The sequence below is a fragment of the Cynocephalus volans genome, chromosome 3 (genome assembly GCF_027409185.1).
Source record: "Cynocephalus volans isolate mCynVol1 chromosome 3, mCynVol1.pri, whole genome shotgun sequence".
Lineage (NCBI taxonomy): Eukaryota > Metazoa > Chordata > Mammalia > Dermoptera > Cynocephalidae > Cynocephalus > Cynocephalus volans.
Window position 1 is genome coordinate 89,004,059 of NC_084462.1, and position 20,810 is coordinate 89,024,868.

The window sequence follows — 20,810 nt, forward strand, 5'->3', positions numbered from 1 at the left end:
ATAAGCTTTTCTTTAGAGGATACAAAATGTATATAAGATATATTATCAACCATACAAAATGAATAGGAAAAAAAATCTTATGCAGTGGTAAGTTCCACATGAAAGTAAGGAATTTCTTTATCTTGCACAACCTGGTAGAATGCTTTATCAAAAATATTTGCTAAATGAATTAACATTATTACAAGCAAACTATCCAGTGAAAAAGAAGATATAATGTACAACTGTATGCCAAAATCTTTTCTTGTAATTAGCAAATCACATCATAATACATCATAAGCAAGTAGAGCTTATTTTAGGAATGCAAAACTGGTTCAACATTAGAAAATCCATCAGAGTAATTCACTATTTTTAAAAAAACTGTTTTTCGTTATTTTTCCTTTTATGACTTTTTTTTACTGAAACATAATTGACTGCACATATCTGAGGGGTACAATGTTAAATATGAATACCTATGTGCAATATGTGATGCTCAAATCAGGATAATTACTATATTTATCATTATACGATGTATTCATTTTTTGTGGCCCTTTACCAATTTCTCCCTAACCCTTCCCTTCTCCTTTCCATCCTCTGGTGGCCTTGGTTCCATTCTCTCCTTTTGAAAGTTCAAGGAATTACCATGATTGTTGCATCTTTCTTTCATTTATTTGTTTGTTTGTTTATTTTTTTAGCTCCCACTGATGAGTGAGGACATTCAGTGTTTCTTTTTCTGTGCATATTTTATTTAATGTAACATAGTTTTCTCTAAGTTCATCCACGTTGCTGCGAATGGCAGAATTACATTCTTTTTATGGCAGGGTAACATTCCATTGTGTATATATACCACATTTTCCTTATCCAGTCATCTGCTGATAGACATTTACGTTGGTTCCAACTCTTAGCTATTATAAATAGAGCTGCGATAAACATGGGAGTGCAGGTATCTCTTCAACATGATGATTTCCATTCCTTTGGGTATACACCCAGCAGAAATGCCTATTTAGCTCCTTTGCCCATTTTTTAATCAGGTTACTGTTTCTTTTACTGTTATTTGAATTCCTTGTATATTCTGGATATTAATGCCTTGTTGGATGCATAGTTTGCAAATATTTTCTCCTATTCCGTAGGTTGTCTTTTAGCTCTGTTATTCTTTCTTTTGCTGTGCAGAAGCTTTTTAGTTTGATATAATCCCATTTGTTTATTTTCTTTTTCTTGCCTGTGCTTTTGGGGTCTTGTTCATAAAGTCCTTGTCCAGTCCTACTTCCTGAAGTGTTTCCTCTATGTTTTCTTTCAGGAGTTTTTATAGTTTCAGTTCTTATATTTAAAGTCTTTAATCCATTTTGAGTTGATTTTGATATATGGTGAGAGGTACAGAACTACTTTCATTCTTCTACATATGGATATCTAGTTTTCCCAGCACCGTTTATTGAAGAGGCAGTCCTTTCCCCAATGTATGCTCCTGTTGCCCTTGTCAAACATCAATTGGCTGTAAGCATATGGGTTGATATCTGGGTTCTCTATTCTGTTTCATTGTTCCAAGTGTCTATTTTTGTATCAGTGCCATGCTGCTTTGGTTAGTATAGCTTTGTAGTATAATTTGAAGTCAGGTAGTATTATGCCTCTGGTTTTATTTTTTTTCTTCAGGATTGCTTTGGCTATTGAGGATCTTTTGTTGTTCCACATAAATGTTAGGATTGCTTAAAAATACTGATTTTCAATACTGGATAGACATTTAATAAAATTCAATACCTATTAATGAATTTTTAAAAAATCTTAGTGAAGTAAGAATTTTTTTTAAATCTCCTTAACTTGAAAAAGTATATGTACTAGAAACTTACATCTATTTTGCAGCAGACTTTCCATTTTACACTGATGCTAGAGCACTGAAAAAAGACAGCAGTTCCTGAAGTCACAGACATTACAATCTACCAGAGGATACAGGTAAGTAAACAGATAATGGTAGAACAGCATGGTGAGGTGCAATGACAAGAGAATTAGAGGGTGCCATAGTAACATAGAAAAGATACTAGACCTGACTGTGCTGAAGATAGTTACCTCAACAGATGATAAATACCTTCTGGGCAAGGACAGAGATATTTTCATCTTTGTATCACTCCATATCTAAGACAATATCTAGAACATGTTAAATCTTTGGTAAATGTTTCTTAAATGAATAACAAATGAACAAAATGAGCAAATATTAAATAATGACCTTAGATTCTTTTAAATGTCAGGAACAAAATTTCAATAAATAAAATGATTTATTGTAAATTTAATGTCTCATAAAGAGTTCATTCGGGTACAAACACAACACCATACATAAACACACACACACACACACAATTAGCAATCCTAAATACTCACGGATACAAGGGATTTGTATTGGCCAAGTGGAGAGTGTGTGTTTTCACAGGTTCCACAGCTATTAATATATCTTGTTCTATAGCCATAGGAAGAACAGAATATCCACAGTAATCTATATGCTCTCCTAGAAAAAAGAAAGCATTTTTTATTATTGCTAGCATATGAAAAAAAGAACCTGAAGTAAATTGACAAGCTGCAAAAACTAACTACGAGCCAGGTTTTAACAGAAAATAAAAATAACTTGGGCAGAGAGTTATTCAGTATTCTTTTTCCTGCAGACATTTGAGCTAGAAACTTCAGCTAGCCATAAATATTTTAATTATTAGTTTCTGTTAATTTTTGGAGTCCTTTAAATCTTCAGGTCTTTAGGGGCTGGCCAGTTAGCTTAGTTGGCTAGAGTGTGGTGCTGGTAATACCAAGGTCCAGGGCTCAATCCCGGTATTGGCTAGCCATTAAAAACAAAACACACACATACACACACAAAAAACACTTTTGGTTTTTTTTCCACTTTCTAATTCATAGTGATCATTTTCAAATATTTATGTTATGTGACTACTTATATTAGCATCAAATATGGCAAAAAAAAGATATGAAAACTGTTATATTTTCAATATTTCAACAGAAATTATAATGCTTTTAACAAATTCATTCATCCCAAGCACTAATTTTGTATCCTTTGACCAACATCTCTCCAACCACCTCCCCCCACAACCCAACCACCTTGGCCACTGGTAACCACCATTCTACTCTCTACTATGAGATCAACTTTTTTAAAGTCCATATATGAGTGAGATCACATGGTATTTGTCTTTCTGTGCCTGGATTATCTTACTTAACATAATGTCTTCCAGGTTCATTCATGTTGCCACAAATGACAGGATATCCCTCTTTTTAATGGCTGAATAGTATTCCTTGTGTGCATATACCACATTTTCTTTATCAATTGATATACTGATGGTCACTTAAGTTGATTCCCTATATTGGCTATTGAGAGTAATGATACAATGAATATGGGAGTTCGGGTATCTCTTTGATATTCTGGTTTCATTTCCTTTGGATACATACCCAGTAGTGGGATCAGTGGCTCATATGGTAGTTCTATTTTTAGTTTTGTTAACGAACTTCCATACTGTTTTCTATAAAGGCTGCACAAATTGACATTCACACCAACAATGTGCAAAAGCTACCTTTTCTCCATATCCTCATCAACACTTGTTATGTTCTGTCTTTTTGTTAATAGTCATTATGACAAGTGTGAAGTGATAGCTCATCATGATTTTAACTTGCATTTCCCTGATGATTAGTTATGTTGAGCATTTTTTTTCATATACCTGTTGGCCATTTGTATGCACTCTTTTAAAAAATGTCTATTTAGGTCCTTTGCCCATTTTTAATCAGGTTGTTTTGTTATCATTAAATTGTTTGAGTTCCTTATATATTTTGGATATTAACCCCTAACCAGATATATAGTTTGTGAATATTTTCTCCCATTCTGTAGGTTGTCTCTTCACTTTGCTGATTGTGTCCTTTTCTGTGCAGAAGCTTTTTAGTTTGATGTACTCCCATTTGTCTATTTTTGCTTTTGTTGCCTGGGCTCTTGGAGTCATATCCAAAAAGTCACTGTCCAGATCAATGTCATGAAGCTTTTACCCTATGTTTTCTTCTAGTAGTTTCATAGTTTTGAGTCTTACATTTAAGTTCTTAATACATTTGTGCTATAACAACAAGGTCAAGGACTCAGATCACCATACTGGAAAACCACCAAAAAAAAAAAAAAAAAAAAAACTTGTTTCAGTCATTAATACATTTTGAGTTGTTTGTTTTCAAATAAGTTGTCTTGAATTCACAGAGTCTTTCTTCTGCTTGATCAATTCTGCTGTTGATGTTCTCTATTGCATTTTTCATTTTATTCACTGTATTTTTCAGGTGCAAAATTTCTGGGGGGGTTTTTTATTATTATTATTTCAACCTCTATTAAATTTCTCATCCTTGTCACATTGTTTTCTTCATTTCACTGAATTGATTCTCTGTATTTTCTTAAGGTTTGGTGAGCTTCCTTAAAACAGCTATTTTGAATTCTTTATCAAGCAGTTCTTCAATCTCCATTTCTTTAGGGTCAATCATGACACCTTATTTTGTCCATTTGGTGATACCATGTTTCCCTAATTGTTCTTGATCCTTGTGGTCATACATCAATTTCTGTACATTTAAAAAAAAAAAAAAAAAAAAACTAGGTACTTATTTCAGTCTTCACGGACTGGCTTTGTCTGGAAATGCCCTGTGTCAAGTATTGTGCTGAGGCATGTCAGAGGCCTGGGGCAGCCAAAGCTAGTGCAGTGCTTCCAGCAGCCTGGAGCCTGCTTCAGCAGGCATAGCACTGAGGCAGACCAGAAGCTGAGACATACATGTCTGGTGCAATGCTGAGGCTTGCCTGAAGCCAGGGGCCATTGAGGCCAGCCTGCTGCTGAGAAATGTCCAGTACTCAAGGCTGCTGATGTAAACCCTGCGATGGTACAGGCCAGAGACTGAGTTAGCCATGATGTCTAGGGCTGTATTGTCCCACCTAGAACTGGGGCAGGTCTAGATGCTTAGTCCATGGGTACTGACTTGGAAAATGGGGCTGTATAGGTCTTCACAATGCTTGGTTTTATTGGGCCTAATGTCGGGGCCTAAGACAAAGTCCTGTGCTCACTTACTTTCCTTTCCCCCAAGCAAATGGTCTCTCTCCATGCTATGCTGCCTGGGGTTGAGAGAGGAATAACAAAAGTAATGTAAAATTGCCCTTCTTATCCTCTTCAATGCATCTTTTCTTATTATTGTGCTACGACCAGGTACTGTGAACTCTCATCTGGTTTCCTTAGATCTTGTGAAGGTATTTTTGTGTATGGGTAGTCCTTCAAATTGATGTTTCTGCTGAGGGATGATCACTGAAGAATCCTACACTACCATCTTGTTCCAACCCTCTCACTTTAATTAATTTAAATTAAAATAGTCACATGTGGCCAGTAGCTACTGTAACAGACAATACAGATATATACAATTCATATCCTCAGCCAAAGCAAAAGTTCTCCCTTGCACCTTCAGAGAAGGGACAGTGATATCATGGGCAATATTCTCAGTAATATCTCCACAATAGCTTCAACAATGGGTCTCATACTTATATCTAAATAACAACAAGGTGCAACTTGGTGAAAACAACTCTTTGTGTGAAGTATGTATATTTCTGGAATCAAGCTTGATCCAGAAAAAATATAGAAGCTAGCAACATGGGTTCTACATATCCTCAAAATGATATTCCATAAATAGCATTTGTCTCAACAAAGCTTTTGCTGAAAATTCAAGCAGTAACAATCTTGCTGATCAAAAGTACAAACAAATACTTACAAGTGCAATATCCTTCTGTAGAAAATAAGCAACTTATTAAGTCCCATTAAAGGGGGTACATCCTACTTCTCCCTTCCCCCCCCCCAAATAAACTCACCAAAGACAATAAAATGATAAAATGGATAATGCTGTTTTCATTTAATGTTTCCTTTTAATCAAATTACTGGCTATAATAGTGAAAAACTGGAAAGAATTTTATACAATAAAAAAATTGTTAGGCAAATTATAAAATATAAATTCAGTAAGCTATTATAAAGTCATTGAAATAATAACTATTAACACTATGGAAACATGAGAATATTTATGTTATATTAAATAAAAAACAATAAAAATGGCATATAATCTAATTACACCTATATCAATTATTATATATGTGAACATGGACAGAAATATGACAGATTAAAAGGCTGTTATTTCCTACTAAAAGGTAGTAAAACTCAACGTATTCAAAGATGAAACAAACAAACAAAAAATACATCTAGAATACCAGCAAAATCTGACTATACTTTGAAAAGCAAGGAATCGTAAGGTTTCCCAGTGTTCCTCAAACCTAGTAAGTAAATGTAACACCACCAAAATTACTTCCCATAGTCTAAAATTTTCCCCTGCAGCATAGAAATATATTCTCATCTTCCATGAAAATTACACTAACAACTGGGTTTCAACAAATTTGCAGATTCAAAAAACAAATGGACAAAAGTAACATTAGTAACATGGGTTGGGAAAAATGAAAGTAAAGTGTGGTTCCTTATGCAAAAGCATATCTTAAAATTAGTAAATATATATGAAATATTCTATTTTGGGAAAAATTTTGAAAGAAATGTTGTGAAAGTTGGTGGTGCCCAAATGGAGTCACTTACATGAAACTCACAACATGCAGTTGGGGGAGGCCATGAAGAAAAGCCCTCATGTACACATGCCTATAACAGGACTTATCACAAGACATTCCTGCATGTAGATCAGTAACAGAACTTACTGCAAGAATTTCCTCAATATTGTGGTATTCGAGATATGCTGCCTGCACAAGGACACTTACCTAGTAACAGCTGTCTCTACTGATGAATAATGCCAAATCCTGCAATGAGCTTGTGACCCTACAAACTTTGTTTCAGTGCAGCTAATGTAGGCTTCTTCTCTGTCTTTAAAAGTTTCTACTTTGTCCCACCTCTCCTGAATATGCCTATGATCTGTCATAGCTTACATATCCCAGATTACAATCCTCTGCTATTCCCAAATAAAGTCATTTGTTTTGGAGAGCATGTCTCTGAGTTTCTTTTTAGGTTGACAATGTATTAACCAAAATTTGCATCTTACCAAAGGAAGGAGAAAAAAAATAAGAGAAGGAACTTTTGAAATACCTATTATGTTGACTCTTCCTGGTGCTCGAACATAAAACTTGGGAAGAGATCCAAACTTAGAGGTAAACATTTCCTTTAGCTTCAGCAATCTGAAATTAAGAGTAGAATGTTTCAGGTTATCATATTTAAAAAAAAAAAAATCCATAAGAGGGCTGGCCTGTTAGCTCAGTTGGTTAGAATGTGGTGTTATAACACCAAGGTCAAGAATTTGGATCCCCATACCAGCCAGCTGCCAAAAAAATTAAAATTAAAAATTAAAAATCCATAAAATAGGCATGCACAAACACACACACACACACACACACACACACACACACACACACACACACACACACACACACACTCTTCATATGTCTGCCACCATTAATTATTCCTAAAAAAAAAAAAAAACCTTCTAGGGACATATTTTCTTGAAAATCCCAAGACAAAAAATAATATAAACTCCTAAATGGCACAAGAGTATACCTAAGCACACTGAAGAATTAAAAAGTTAAGATTGATGCACCCAACAAAAAAGCTATTTTCTTCAATTATAAAGAATGTATCTTTCTGGGGCTTCCAATCAAGATGGCAGAATAGATGGTCCCCAGCATTACTCTCTCCCACAAATCAACCAATTTACAATTATTAAAAAGCAATGGCAGCCAAGCTGGGGTCACTAGAGCTTAGGGGAAGAGGAGAGACCGACAGAGTTTATGAAGGCAGGAGAAGCCACAGTGAGAAAAACAAAGGATTGCTCCCACCATTTCGAGCCCCAGCTGCCTCAAGGCTGGAGCTGGTAAATGCACAGAGCCAGAGCTGGCAAAAGCTGCAGCTGTGCCCTTCGTATGAAGTTGCTTGGAGGTGGCAGGGGAGAAGAGGGCCTTGGTGACCCTCAGGCCAGCAAGACCACTAACAGGGTTCCTGTGGACCCACATAGGAGCAAGGAGCCACAACAACTGAAAAAAGGAGCCACTCAGAGGCTGGTGAGTCATCTCAAGGGACCGGAGCACGGTCCATACCATGGGAAATGTTTGGAGTGCGGGCCCACTGGGGGAATATTAGGGTACAGCATGGACAGCTGATCTGCCCTCCAATCAACACAGGATCACTCAGTGGAGACTGGTCAGGAATACGGATCTGCAGGGGGAGCAGTTTGCTGAAAAGACTCAGGCCCAGACCAGAGCTTCCACACAACCCAGGTGTTCTGGATCTCATGAGACCAAGAATTGCCTACAAGGTCAACCATTAAAACCTGAGCTGCATAAAAAGCCTTCCCCAAGGAATCAGCAACAAAGCAGCAATTTAGCTCAACCACAGGGCTCAAGTGCTGGTCCCACAGGAAGTTCCCCCATATTAGAAGGAAGCAAAGGACAACAAATTAGTTCCAAAGCAGAGTTTAAGTGGTGGAAACAGCAAGTAATCCAACACAGAACTGATAGAAAAAACAAAATACCCACGAACCAGAGCCAAAGTTTGACATTACCTTGTAAAGGTCTCACATCACCAAAGAACACCTATAAAACCTAGAAGGACCAGAAGCCCCCTGGGCTCCCAAGCCAGGCACGGGGAGGGCCAGGGGGCCTCAGCCATGCCCCCCAACACCTACAACCAGCCCAGCAATAATCAGGTGGTTATCTCGGCCTCAAGATAACTCGTGGCCTCAGCCACACCCCCCTACACCCACCACCAGCCCAGGGACAACCACCTAGTCACCCAGGAAGCACCCCAGGCTACCAAACTGGGGCAAGGGGAGCCATGGGCCTCAGCCATGCCCAACACCCACAACCAGCCCAGCAATGACCACCAAACTACTGCTGGAAACCCCCTGGTCTCCAGAGCTGGAGAGATGGGGAACCAAGGGCTTCAGCCATACCCCCTGATATCTGCATCCAGCCCAGCAATGACCAAGCCATCGCTGGAAGCCCCCTGGTCTCCCATGCAGGAATGAGGGGGGTGCCACAGGTCTCAACCACAATCCCCCTCCTTCTTCCTTTTCCCACCCTATTGCTTTCCCCCTACCCCTCTCCCCCTCCCTCCCAACTGCTCTGCAACAATATCTTAGAATGTAAAAAAATAATACAAACTTTTAAAAAAATGAATGTAACTTACTGTATAATTTTTCAATGATATTCAGGGAAGAATCTCTTCATACTAAAAGAAGCTAAAGCTTCTGTATCAAAGTATAATAAGCTGAGTGGTTTCAAACAACAGAAATTGATTTTCTCACAGTTCTGCAGTCTAGATGTCTGAAATCAGGGGTCAGGAAGGCTTTGGGCCTCTGAAAGCTATAGAGAAAAATCCTTCCTTTCTTCTTTCTACCTTCTGGTGGTGGCAGTCAATCCTTGGCATTCCTTAGCTTGTGCCTGAATCACTCCAGTCTCTGCCCCTGTCATCACATGGCATTCTCCTGGTGTGTCTCTGCCTGTGTCCGTTTTTCCTTCTTACAGGACTACCAGTCATATTGGATTAGGCCCACCTAATTGAGTATGACCTCATCTTAATTTGATTACATCTCCAAAGAGGCTAGTCCAAATAAGGTCACATTCTGCAGTTCCAAGTGAACATGAATTTGGGGGGTATACTATTCAACCCATTACAGGTAGTCAAATAAAAATCAGACTGGATATCAAGAGACCACAGTTCTAATTCTAATGGGGCCTCTAATTCAATGCCAAAGTTTGACAAATCATTTTCCCTTGGCCTATCTCCTCTAAAATTAGAGAATGTGAACTAGATAATTCTCATAGGTCTGTTCCAGATCCAAAATTCTTATAATAGATCTATACTGTCAAATCATCTCAAGTCAATTCTGTGAATAGCTCCCACATCACACTGAGTCTGAGTAATAACACCAGGATGGTATAATTTTATCAAAGCCTACTAAATTCAAGAAATCAATTAATTAATTGGATTTAGGGATTAATTAGTTGTAAGAAGCAGAAATACACACACAAAGCTCAAGAAAAAAAAGAAAATTTATTATAATGATAGAAAGATATGTTCAGTATTGTTGGAAGTTATTCAAGCTTGCCTCCTGGTAACTGGATAGTCATCAGAAACTCTGTTTACATTGATGTATTTGGCTCTCATCTCTTCTTGCCTCATTCTCCCATCCCTCCAAAGACACCATCACCACTTCTCTGTGCTCAGTACTCTTTGCATTCCAAATGCCTCTGTGAGCCTCTCTTCATTTCTGCTCCTCCATACCTTCAGTTTTCATGACACCGTGGCCTTGACTCTACAAGACTTTAACAGCTCCAGTGACCTATACTATCTGATTACTTCTCGGTATCCTTTAGTCCAAATTCTCAAAAGATGGAATGTGTTTGACAGAGTTTAGGTCCTGTATCCATCCTGGTCCAATCAGTTGTAGCCAAAATGGTGAGGTCATTTAATATAAACAAGGTCACTTGTTTTAGTTACAAATTTGATCATGTGTGCTTACTCCTTCAGCAGAAGCTATGGATGACAACAAAAGATCTCAACAGGGACACAATAGCTGATATCTCTAGTATATCATTCAAAATACATTTACTGGATTACCAAGTAGATGTAGACAATGGTGATTGCCTAAATCTGAGTCTCCCTATAAATCCTCAAAAAACAATTAGAACAATAAGAACAAATAAAACTATACAGAAACCATACCTTCAGTATAAGTAGAAGATAAACAATGCCAAATCTTAAAATTACCCATAAGTAAAAAAAAAAAGAGAAAGAAAAAGACTACAGTGAGTTACTGGGGAAAAATTGAGTGAAAGAGAAAAGAAGGGCCAGCAAAACTAACATTAATCTAAAACCATCACCACAAAGAAAAAGTCCACCTGCTACTATTTGAATGTGTCCCCCAAAAGTTGATGTGTTAGAAACAATCCCCAGTGCAACACTGTTGTCAGGCAGGACATTTCAGAGGTGATTAGGTCATGAGGGCTCTGCCTCATGAATGGGGATTAATGCCATTACTGCAGGAGTGGGTTAGTTATCTCAGGAGTGGGGTTGTGATAAAAATGATGAGTTCAGCCCCTCCCTCTCTTGCTCTCTGTCTCATGGGCTCTTGCCCTCTCACCTTCCACCATGGGATGACCCTCACCAGATGGCAGCAACACACTCTTAGATTTCCCAGCCTCTTAAAACATGAGCCAGATAAACTACTATCTTTATAAATTACCTAGTCTGTGGTAATCTGTTATAGCAGCAAAAACTGAACTAGGACACCACCCATTAAAAAATGGGAAGTGTGGGGGAGAAAAGATGAAAGTAAAATAAGCTCATTGATTATGAAAGAGGCAATGGGTAAGGCTTCTGGTCAAGATGGTGGAAAAGATGATCCCCAGCATCACTCTCTCCCACAAATCAACCAATTCACAACGATTAAAAAGCAATGACAGCCAAGCTGGGGCTGCTAGAGCTCAGGGGAAGAGGAGGAGAGACTTACAGAGTGCATGAAGGTGGGAGAAGCCACGAGAGAAAGAAACACTACTCCAACCGTTTTGTGCCACAGCTGCTTTAAAGCTGGAGCTGCTGAGCGCAAGGCGCAGGAACTGGCAAAAAGCCTCAGCTGTGCCCTTCAGATGGAGTTGCTTAGAGGCAACAGGGGAGAAGAGAGCCGTGGTGGCCCCCAGGCCAGCAGTACCACCAACAGGGTTCCTGTGGACCCACATAGGACCAAGGAGCCACAACAACTGGAAAAAAGGAGCCACTCAGAGGCCAGTGAGTCATCACAAGAGACTGGAGCATGGCCCGTCCCATGGGAAGTGTTTGGAGCACAGGCGGTGGGGAAGATGGGCCTACCTGGGGGGTGGTGGGGCACAGCAAGGACAGCTGATCTGCCCCCAATCAGTGCAGGACCACTCAGAGGAGACTGAGCAGGAATATAAAATTGCAAGGGGTGCAGTTTGATAAAAAGACTTAGGTCCAGACCAGTTTTTCTATACAACCCAGGTGCATCAGATTTCACCAGATGCAGAAGTACCTATAAAGTCAACTATTAAAACCTGAACTGCACAAAAATTCTTCCCTAGGGAATCAGCAGCAAAGCAGGAATTTAGCCCAACCAACAGAGCTCAACTACAAGTCCTCACAGGAAGTTCCCCATTTTAGAAGTAAGCAAAGGACAGCAAATTAGTTCCAGCGCAGAATTTAAGTGTTGGAAACAGCAAATAATCCAACACAGAACTGAAAGAAAAAACAAAATACCCACAATCAGAGACAAAGTTTGATAACTAGTAAAGGTCTCATTTTACCAAAGAACACCTATAACACCTAGAAAGACTGGAAGTCCCCTGGGCTACCAAGCCAGGGAGGGGGTAGGGCCAGGGGCCTCAGCCATGCCCCCCGACACCCGCAACCAGTCCTGAGGATGGAGGCCAAGGGCCTCAGCCACACCTCCCGGACAAGCGCAACCACCCCAGTGACACCACCAAGCCACCGCAGGAAAAGCCTCGGGCTCTCCTGAGCCAGGGCAGCGGGGAGCCAACGGCCTCGTCCACGCCCCCCCAATAAGCAACCAGCCCTGTGGTGACCACCGAGCTGCCACAGGAGGCGCTCTGGGCTCTCCTGAGCTGGGGAAGCGGGGGCCAAGGGTCTTGACCATGCCCCCCCCCACATGCTCATTCAGCCCAGTGACGACCAGCAAGCTTCAGCAAGAAGGGCCCCAGGTTCCTGAGCTTGGGTAGTGGAGTCAGGGCTACTGCCACACACCCTTGACATCTGCACCCAGCCCAGCAAAGACCAAGCCACCGCTAGAAGCCCTGTGGTCTCCCCTGTGGGAATGAGGGGGGTGTCACAGGCCTCAAACCCACCCCTCCTCCTCCCTCCTTCTTCCATCCCATTTCCTTCCCCTTTCCCCTCTCCTTCTCCCTCCCAACTGCTCTACAACATTGTAGAATGTAAAAAAATATATATTAATAAAATTTTTTTAAAAGAAAACGATAGGGAATATCTATATAAAAATAATAAATAAATAAATAAATAAATAGGCAATGGAGAAAAGTTAAAGAATACCATTAAAAACTGACAAAGCAACAATTTTCCTTTAAGTTATGGTATAGGCATATATGAGGGTATTATTAAGCCACATTTATTTTTTATTTTATTTTATTTTATTTTATTTTATTTTTTTTTGTGATTATATAGTTTTTTTTTTTTTAATTTTATTTTGTTGATATACATTGTAGCTGATTAATGCTCCCCATCACCAAAACCTCCCTCCCTTCTCCCTCCCCCCCTCCCCCCCAACAATGTCCTTTCTGTTTGCTTGTTGTATCAACTTCAAATAATTGTGGTTGTTATATCTTCTTCCCCCCCCCCCCCCGGTTTGTGTGTGTGTGTGTGTGTATGTGTGTGTGTGAATTTATATATTAATGTTTAGCTCCCTCCAATAAGTGAGAACATGTGGTATTTCTCTTTCTGTGCCTGACTTGTTTCACTTAATATAATTCTCTCAAGGTCCATCCATGTTGTTGCAAATGGCAGTATTTCATTCGTTTTTATAGCTGAGTAGTATTCCATTGTGTAGATGTACCACATTTTCCGTATCCACTCATCTGATGATGGGCATTTGGGCTGGTTCCAACTCTTGGCTATTGTAAAGAGTGCTGCGATGAACATTGGGGAACAGGTATACCTTCGACTTGATGATTTCCATTCCTCTGGGTATATTCCCAACAGTGGGATGGCTGGGTCGTATGGTAGATCTATTTGCAATTGTTTAAGGAACCTCCATACCATTTTCCATAGAGGCTGCACCATTTTGCAGTCCCACCAACAATGTATGAGAGTTCCTTTTTCTCCGCAGCCTCGCCAGCATTTATCGTTCATAGTCTTTTGGATTTTAGCCATCCTAACTGGGGTTAGATGGTATCTCAATGTGGTTTTGATTTGCATTTCCCGGATGCTGAGTGATGTTGAGCATTTTTTCATATGTCTGTTGGCCATTTGGATATCTTCCTTAGAGAAATACCTACTTAGCTCTTTTGCCCATTTTTTAATTGGGTTGCTTGTTTTCTTCTTGTAAAGTTGTTTGAGTTCCTTATATATTCTGGATATTAATCCTTTGTCAGATGTATATTTTGCAAATATTTTCTCCCACTCTGTTGGTTGTCTTTTAACTCTTTTAATTGTTTCTTTTGCTGTGCAGAAGCTTTTTAGTTTGATATAATCCCATTTGTTTATTTTTCCTTTGGTTGCCCGTGCTTTTGGGGTCATATTCATGAAGTCTGTGTCCAGTCCTATTTCCTGAAGTGTTTCCCCTATGTTTTCTTTAAGAAGTTTTATTGTCTCAGGGTGTATATTTAAATCCTTAATCCATTTTGAGTTGATTTTAGTATACGGTGAGAGGTATGGATCTAGTTCCATTCTCCTGCATATCGATATCCAGTTATCCCAACACCACTTGCTGAAGAGGCAGTCCCTTCCCCAGTGAATAGGCTTGGTGCCTTTGTCAAAGATCAGATGGCAGTAAGTGTGTGGGTTGATTTCTGGATTCTCTATTCTATTCCATTGGTCAGTGTGTCTGTTTTTATGCCAGTACCATACTGTTTTGGTTATTATAGCTTTGTAGTATAGCTTAAAGTCAGGTAGTGTTATGCCTCCAGCTTTATTTTTTTTGCTCAGCATTGCTTTGGCTATTCGTGGTCTTTTATTGTTCCATATAAATGTCTGAATAGTTTTTTCCATTTCTGAGAAAAATGTCTTTGGAATTTTGATGGGGATTGCATTGAATTTGTATATCACTTTGGGTAGTATGGACATTTTCACTATGTTGATTCTTCCAATCCAAGAGCATGGAATATCTTTCCATCTTCTTGTATCCTCTCTAATTTCTCTCAGCAGTGGTTTGTAGTTCTCATTATAGAGATTTTTCACCTCCTTGGTTAACTCAATTCCTAAGTATTTTATTTTTTGGTGGCTATTGTAAATGGGCAAGCTTTCTTGATTTCTCCTTCTGCATGTTCACTATTGGAGAAAAGAAATGCTACTGATTTTTGTGTGTTGATTTTGTATCCTGCTACTGTGCTGAAATCATTTATCAATTCCAAGAGTTTTTTTGTAGAGGTTTTAGGCTGTTCGATATATAGGATCATGTCATCTGCAAAGAGGGACAGTTTGACTTCATCTTTTCCAATCTGGATGCCCTTTATTTCCTTCTCTTCTCTGATTGCTCTGGCTAGTACTTCCAACACTATGTTGAATAGGAGTGGTGAGAGTGGGCATCCTTGTCTAGTGCCTGTTCTTAAAGGAAAAGCTTTCAGCTTTTCCCCATTCAGGATGATATTGGCAGTGGGTTTGTCATATATGGCTTTAATTATGTTGAGATACTTTCCCTCTATACCTAACTTATAGAGGCTCTTTGTCATGAATGAGTGCTGAACTTTATCAAATGCTTTTTCAGCATCTATAGAGATGATCATATGGTCCTTGTGTTTGAGTTTATTAATATGGTGTATCACATTTATTGATTTGCGTATGTTGAACCAACCTTGCATCCCTGGGATGAATCCCACTTGATCGTGATGAATAATTTTTCGTATGTGTTGCTGTATTCTGTTTGCTAGTATTTTAGTGAGGATTTTTGCATCTATATTCATCAAGGATATTGGCCTGTAGTTTTCTTTTTTGGTTATATCTTTACCTGGTTTTGGTATCAGGATGATGTTTGCTTCATAGAATGAGTTTGGGAGATTTGCGTCCGTTTCAATCTTTTGGAATAGTTTGTAAAGAATCGGTGTCAATTCCTCTTTGAATGTTTGGTAAAATTCTGCTGTGAATCCATCTGGTCCTGGGCTTTTCTTCGTTGGGAGCCTTCTGATAACAGCTTCAATCTCCTTTATTGTTATTGGTCTGTTCAAATTTTCTACGTCTTCATGGTTCAGTTTTGGGAGCTTGTGTGTGTCCAGAAATTTATCCATTTCCTCCAGATTTTCAAATTTGTTGGCGTATAGTTGTTTATAGTAGTCTCGAATGATTCCTTGTATTTAAGATGAATCAGTTGTAATATCGCCTTTTTCATTTCTAATTTTTGTTATTTGAGTCTTCTCTCTTCTTTTTTTTGTTAGCCAGGCTAATGGTTTGTCAATTTTATTTATCTTTTCAAACAACCAACTTTTTGATTCATTGATCTTTTGAATTGTTTTTTTGGGTTTCAATTTCATTCAGTTCTGCTCTGATCTTAATGATTTCTTTCCGTCTGCTAACTTTAGGTTTGGATTGTTCTTGTTTTTCTAGTTCTTTAAGGTGAAGTGTTAGGTTGTTCACTTGCCATCTTTCCATTCTTCTGAAGTGAGCGTTTAATGCGATAAATTTTCCCCTCAATACTGCTTTTACAGTATCCCACAGGTTTTGGTATGATGTATCATTGTTTTCATAAGTTTCAATAAATTTTTTGATTTACTGCTTGATTTCTTCTTGGACCCATATGTCATTAAGTAGAATACTATTTAATTTCCATGTGTTTGTATAGTTTCCAGAGTTTCATTTGTTATTAATTTCTAGTTTTAATCCATTGTGGTCTGAGAAAAATACATGGGATAATTCCAACTTTTTTAAATTTATTGAGACTTGATTTGTGACCTAATATGTGATCTATCCTGGAGAATGATCCATGTGCTGCTGAGAAGAATGAATATTCTGAGGTTGTTGGGTGGAATGTTCTGTAGATATCGGCCAATTCTAATTGGTCTAGAGTCTTGTTTAGATCTTGTGTTTCTCTACTGATTCTTTGCCTAGATGATCTGTCCAATATTGACAGTGGGGTGTTCAGGTCCCCTGCTATTATGGTATTAGTGTCTATTTCCTTCTTTAGGTCTAATAGAGTTTGTTTTATAAATCTGGCTGCTCCGAAATTGGGTGCGTACATATTTATGATTGTTATGTCTTCTTGATGGATCAGTCCTTTTATCATTAAGTAGTGTCCCTCATGGTCTCTTTTTATGGTTTTTAGTTTAAAGTCTATTTTGTCAGATATAAGAATAGCTACTCCAGCTCGTTTTTCTTTTCTGTTTGCATGGTAAATCTTTTTCCATCCTTTCACTCTTAGTCTGTGTGAATCTTTATGGGTGAGGTGGGTCTCTTGTAGGCAGCATATAGTTGGGTCCTCCTTTTTGATCCAGTCAGCCAGTCTGTGTCTTTTGATTTGGAAATTTAAGCCTTTTACATTAAGAGTTGTTATTGAAAGGTGTTGATTTATTCCTAGCATTTTATTGGTTGTTTGGTTGTCTTAGGTGTCTTTTGTTCCTTGCTTTCTGATTTACTGTTTGGTTTCTGTGTTTGTTGGTTCCTTAGGTTGTAGATAGCGTATTTGTTTGTTAGTTTTCTCTTCATGAATGCCATTTTTATTATACTAGTGGAGATTGGTTTTTCTTGGGTTTTTATGGCAGTGGTAGTTATTTTTCAGGAACCAAACCCAGTACTCCCTTGAGGATTTCTTGTAAGGGTGGTCGTGTGGTAGTGAACTCCCGCAGTTTTTGTTTGTCTGAGAAATATACTATTTGCCCTTCATTTCGGAAGGATAGCCTTGCAGGGTAGAGTATTCTTGGATGGCAATCTTTGTCTTTTAGTATTTTGAAAATATCATCCCATTCCTTTCTAGCTTTTAGGGTTTGTGATGAAAAGTCTGATGTTAGCCTGATTGGGGCTCCCTTCTAGGTGATTTGACGCTTCTCTCTTGCAGTTTTTAAGATTCTCTCTTTGTCTCTGAGTTTTGCCAATTTGACTATGACATGTCTTGGAGAAGGCCTTTTTGGGTTGAATACGTTTGGAGATCATTGAGCTTCCTGGATCTGAAGATCTGTGATTTTTCCTATACCTGGGAAATTTTCGGCCACTATTTTGTTGAATATGTTTTCAATGGAATCTCCATTTTCCTCCCCTTCTGGAATACCCATGACTCGGATATTTGAGCGCTTAAGGTTGTCTGATATCTCTCTCAGATTTTCTTCAATGTCCTTGATTCTTTTTTCTTTCTTTTTGTCTGCTTGTGTTATTTCAAACAGCCCATCTTCAAGTTCAGAGGTTCTCTCTTCAACTTCGACAAGCCTGCTGGTTAAACCCTCCGTTGTGTTTTTTCTTTCGCTGAATAAGTTCTTCAGTTCAGCAAGTTCTGCTACATTTTTTTTCAGGACATTGATTTCTTTGTACATTTCCTCTTTCAGATCCTGTATACTTTTCCTCATTTCATCATGATGTCTAGCTGTGTTTTCTTGTATCTCATTCAGTTTCCTTAGAATTATCACTCGAAATTCCTTGTCAGTCATTTCAAGGGCTTCTTGTTCTATAGGATCTAGAGTTTGAGATTTATTAACTTTTGGGGGTGTACTTTCTTGATTTTTTGTATTTCTGGTATCTTTTTTTTGATGTTTATTCATTGTGGCTGGGGGTTTCACAGTCCACCGGTTTGAGACTAATGACTAACTAGGATGTTGCTGTGGTTGCCAATTTCGTATGGCTACCTCCGTGGCTGCTCAGTTGGCCTCTAGTGCCTTGTGTGTGTGGTTGCCTTGGGTCTTGGGCTTCTCTGGGGAGCCACCTTTCTGGTCAGCTTGGACTCTGCTGGGCTGGTGGATCACGTACCACAGGGTGTGTGATCGCTGTTGAGCTTTCACTTCCTGTGCAGGACTTCTCCCTGTTCCGTGTGCTCTGGCCCAGGCTGTTGGATAGTGCAGTGGCGACCCCACAGGGTGTGTGGTTTCTGTCAAGTCTCCGCCTCCCTGGTCGCATGTCTCCCCACTCTGTGCGCACTGTGCTGGGCTGGGGCGTGTCTTCTGCAACCCTCGTCTATCAGCTGGGCCTTCAAGACCCTGCTCGGCACCACCTCGCCCAGGAAGTCTACCAGGTTTCTGCTAGGCACAGACGACCAGTCGCTCTGGGTGCCTTTGTAGCACTGTGTAGATCTTTCTCAGGACTTGTTCACCTTTGTATCCCCCCGGTATAAACGGAGTCTAGCGCCTGCCTGCAGCCAGCTCTCCGGCAGGTTCAAGCGGACCTGGGAACTCTCCTACCACACTATTCCCAACCAGAAATTGGTTAGGCATTTTTCCGATCTGGTGGCCACAGAGATGGTAACTGCCTCCCAGTAACAGGAAGTTTACGGGGGGCCGGAGTCCAGGGTGTGGTGGAGTGACAGTCGGCCCGCCCGTACTTCCTTGCCCTCCCGACACTGGCCGGGGACGCCCCACGCCACCAACCCGCCAGAGAACTGTGGAGGGAGTGGGAGGGGAGGCGACCCGCAGGCTCCGGAAAGCCCCGCGCCAGGCCAAGCAAGTGGGAAGGCTCAGTGACGGCCGAGCCGGGCGGAGCTGCTAGCACCTGGGAAAATGGAGGCAGCCCCGGGGCGGTGAGTGGCCTAGTGATGCAGGCCGGAGCCGGTTGGGCGTCAGCCCCCCAAACAGGGCTGGTCCAGGGGTCACTCACAGGGTTGTGCCACGTTGGGCGCTCACTCTCTGCCTCTGGTTTGCCACCTTCCCCGTTCTCGGCCGCTGCCGCCTCGGGCTGTTCAGTCGCGGCGCGGCTCGGGCGCTCCCAGGAATTTTCTTTAATGCCGGCCTGAAACCTCAAATCCTGAATAGGGCAGCTGGCCGCCTTCCGCGCGGCCCCGGCCTCCGGGATCCTGTCTGCATCCACAGCAGCCCTGGCGCCGTGTTCCCTGTTTAGAGACTCACTTTTGCAGCTAAGAAACAGTTCTTTTCCTGCTCCACACTTCAAAGCTGTTGCCTGTAAGTGAGGCACCCTCTCCTGCCGAGGGCAAAGTGGCGTTCAGCCCCCACGACCGGCCACCAGCAGCGGTCCTCCCTTAAGAGATGGCAAGAGGAAGGTCCACAAGTTTCCCGGCTGCCTGAGGCCCAGTGGCCACCTTTTCCACCTCAGCTACTCCGCGCCAGCTGCCGCAGCCACCGCCATCTTGAAACGCCCCTTGATTTACTCCATGCTGTAAATTTTCTAAACCTTTACACACTGTTTCCCTTTCAAATTCTGGCTTTAAGTCATGCCTTTGCTGTCATAACTTAGCATAGCTGTTACAAGTAGCCAGACAGCTTCCTAAATGTTTTGCTGCTGAGAAATTTCTTTCACCAAATACCCTGGGTCAGCACCTTGAAGTTTCACATTCCATAAAACTTTTGGGCATGAATAGAATGCAGCCAAGTTCCTTGCCAGTTCATAGCAAGGGTGATCTTTGCCCCAGTTTCCAAAAACCTCCTTCTTATTTCGATTTGAGAGACATCCTTAGAATGGTCTTTACAGTCCATATTTCCATAAGCATTCTGATCACCACCATTTAACCAAGCTCTAAAACTTTCCTTGGTTTTGATGTCTTCTAAACTTTCATCAGCATCTAGGCTTTTTCTAGCCTGCTCCTTTAAATTCTTCCAGCCTCTCCTCAACACCCAGTTCCAAAGCTGCTTCCACACTTTCAAGTATTTGTTATAAGCAACCCCCCACATCTCTGGTACCAATTTTCTATATTTGTCCGTTTCTGTTGCTTATAACAGAATACCTGAAACTGGATAATTTATAAAGGACAAAGGTTTATTTGGCTTATGATTCTGGGCCAGCTACATCTGGCACAAACCACAGGCTGCTTCTACTCATGGAAGAAAACAGCAAGCAGCCAGTGGATGCAAGATTACATGGCAAGAGAAAGCAAGAGAGAGAGGGAGGGGAGGTGCCAGGGTCCTTTAAACAACCGGCTCTTGTGGGAACTAACAGAGTGAGAACTCACTCATTCCACACACACACACCCTCCAGAAC

General features: G+C 40.4%; 1 protein-coding gene across 5 annotated transcripts in view; it reads right to left on the reverse strand.

Moving 5' to 3' along the window:
• Nucleotides 1-20,810, reverse strand: part of GALK2 (galactokinase 2) — a 145,500-nt gene that overhangs the window by 100,956 nt on the left and 23,734 nt on the right. For all 5 annotated transcript variants that reach the window (XM_063091075.1, XM_063091072.1, XM_063091071.1 and 2 more), the window contains exons 2-3: nt 7,086-7,174; nt 2,344-2,467 (exon numbers count right to left, since the gene is read on the reverse strand). In XM_063091075.1, the coding sequence (XP_062947145.1) occupies nt 2,344-2,467; nt 7,086-7,174 (213 nt within the window). The remainder of the gene's footprint in view (nt 1-2,343; nt 2,468-7,085; nt 7,175-20,810) is intronic.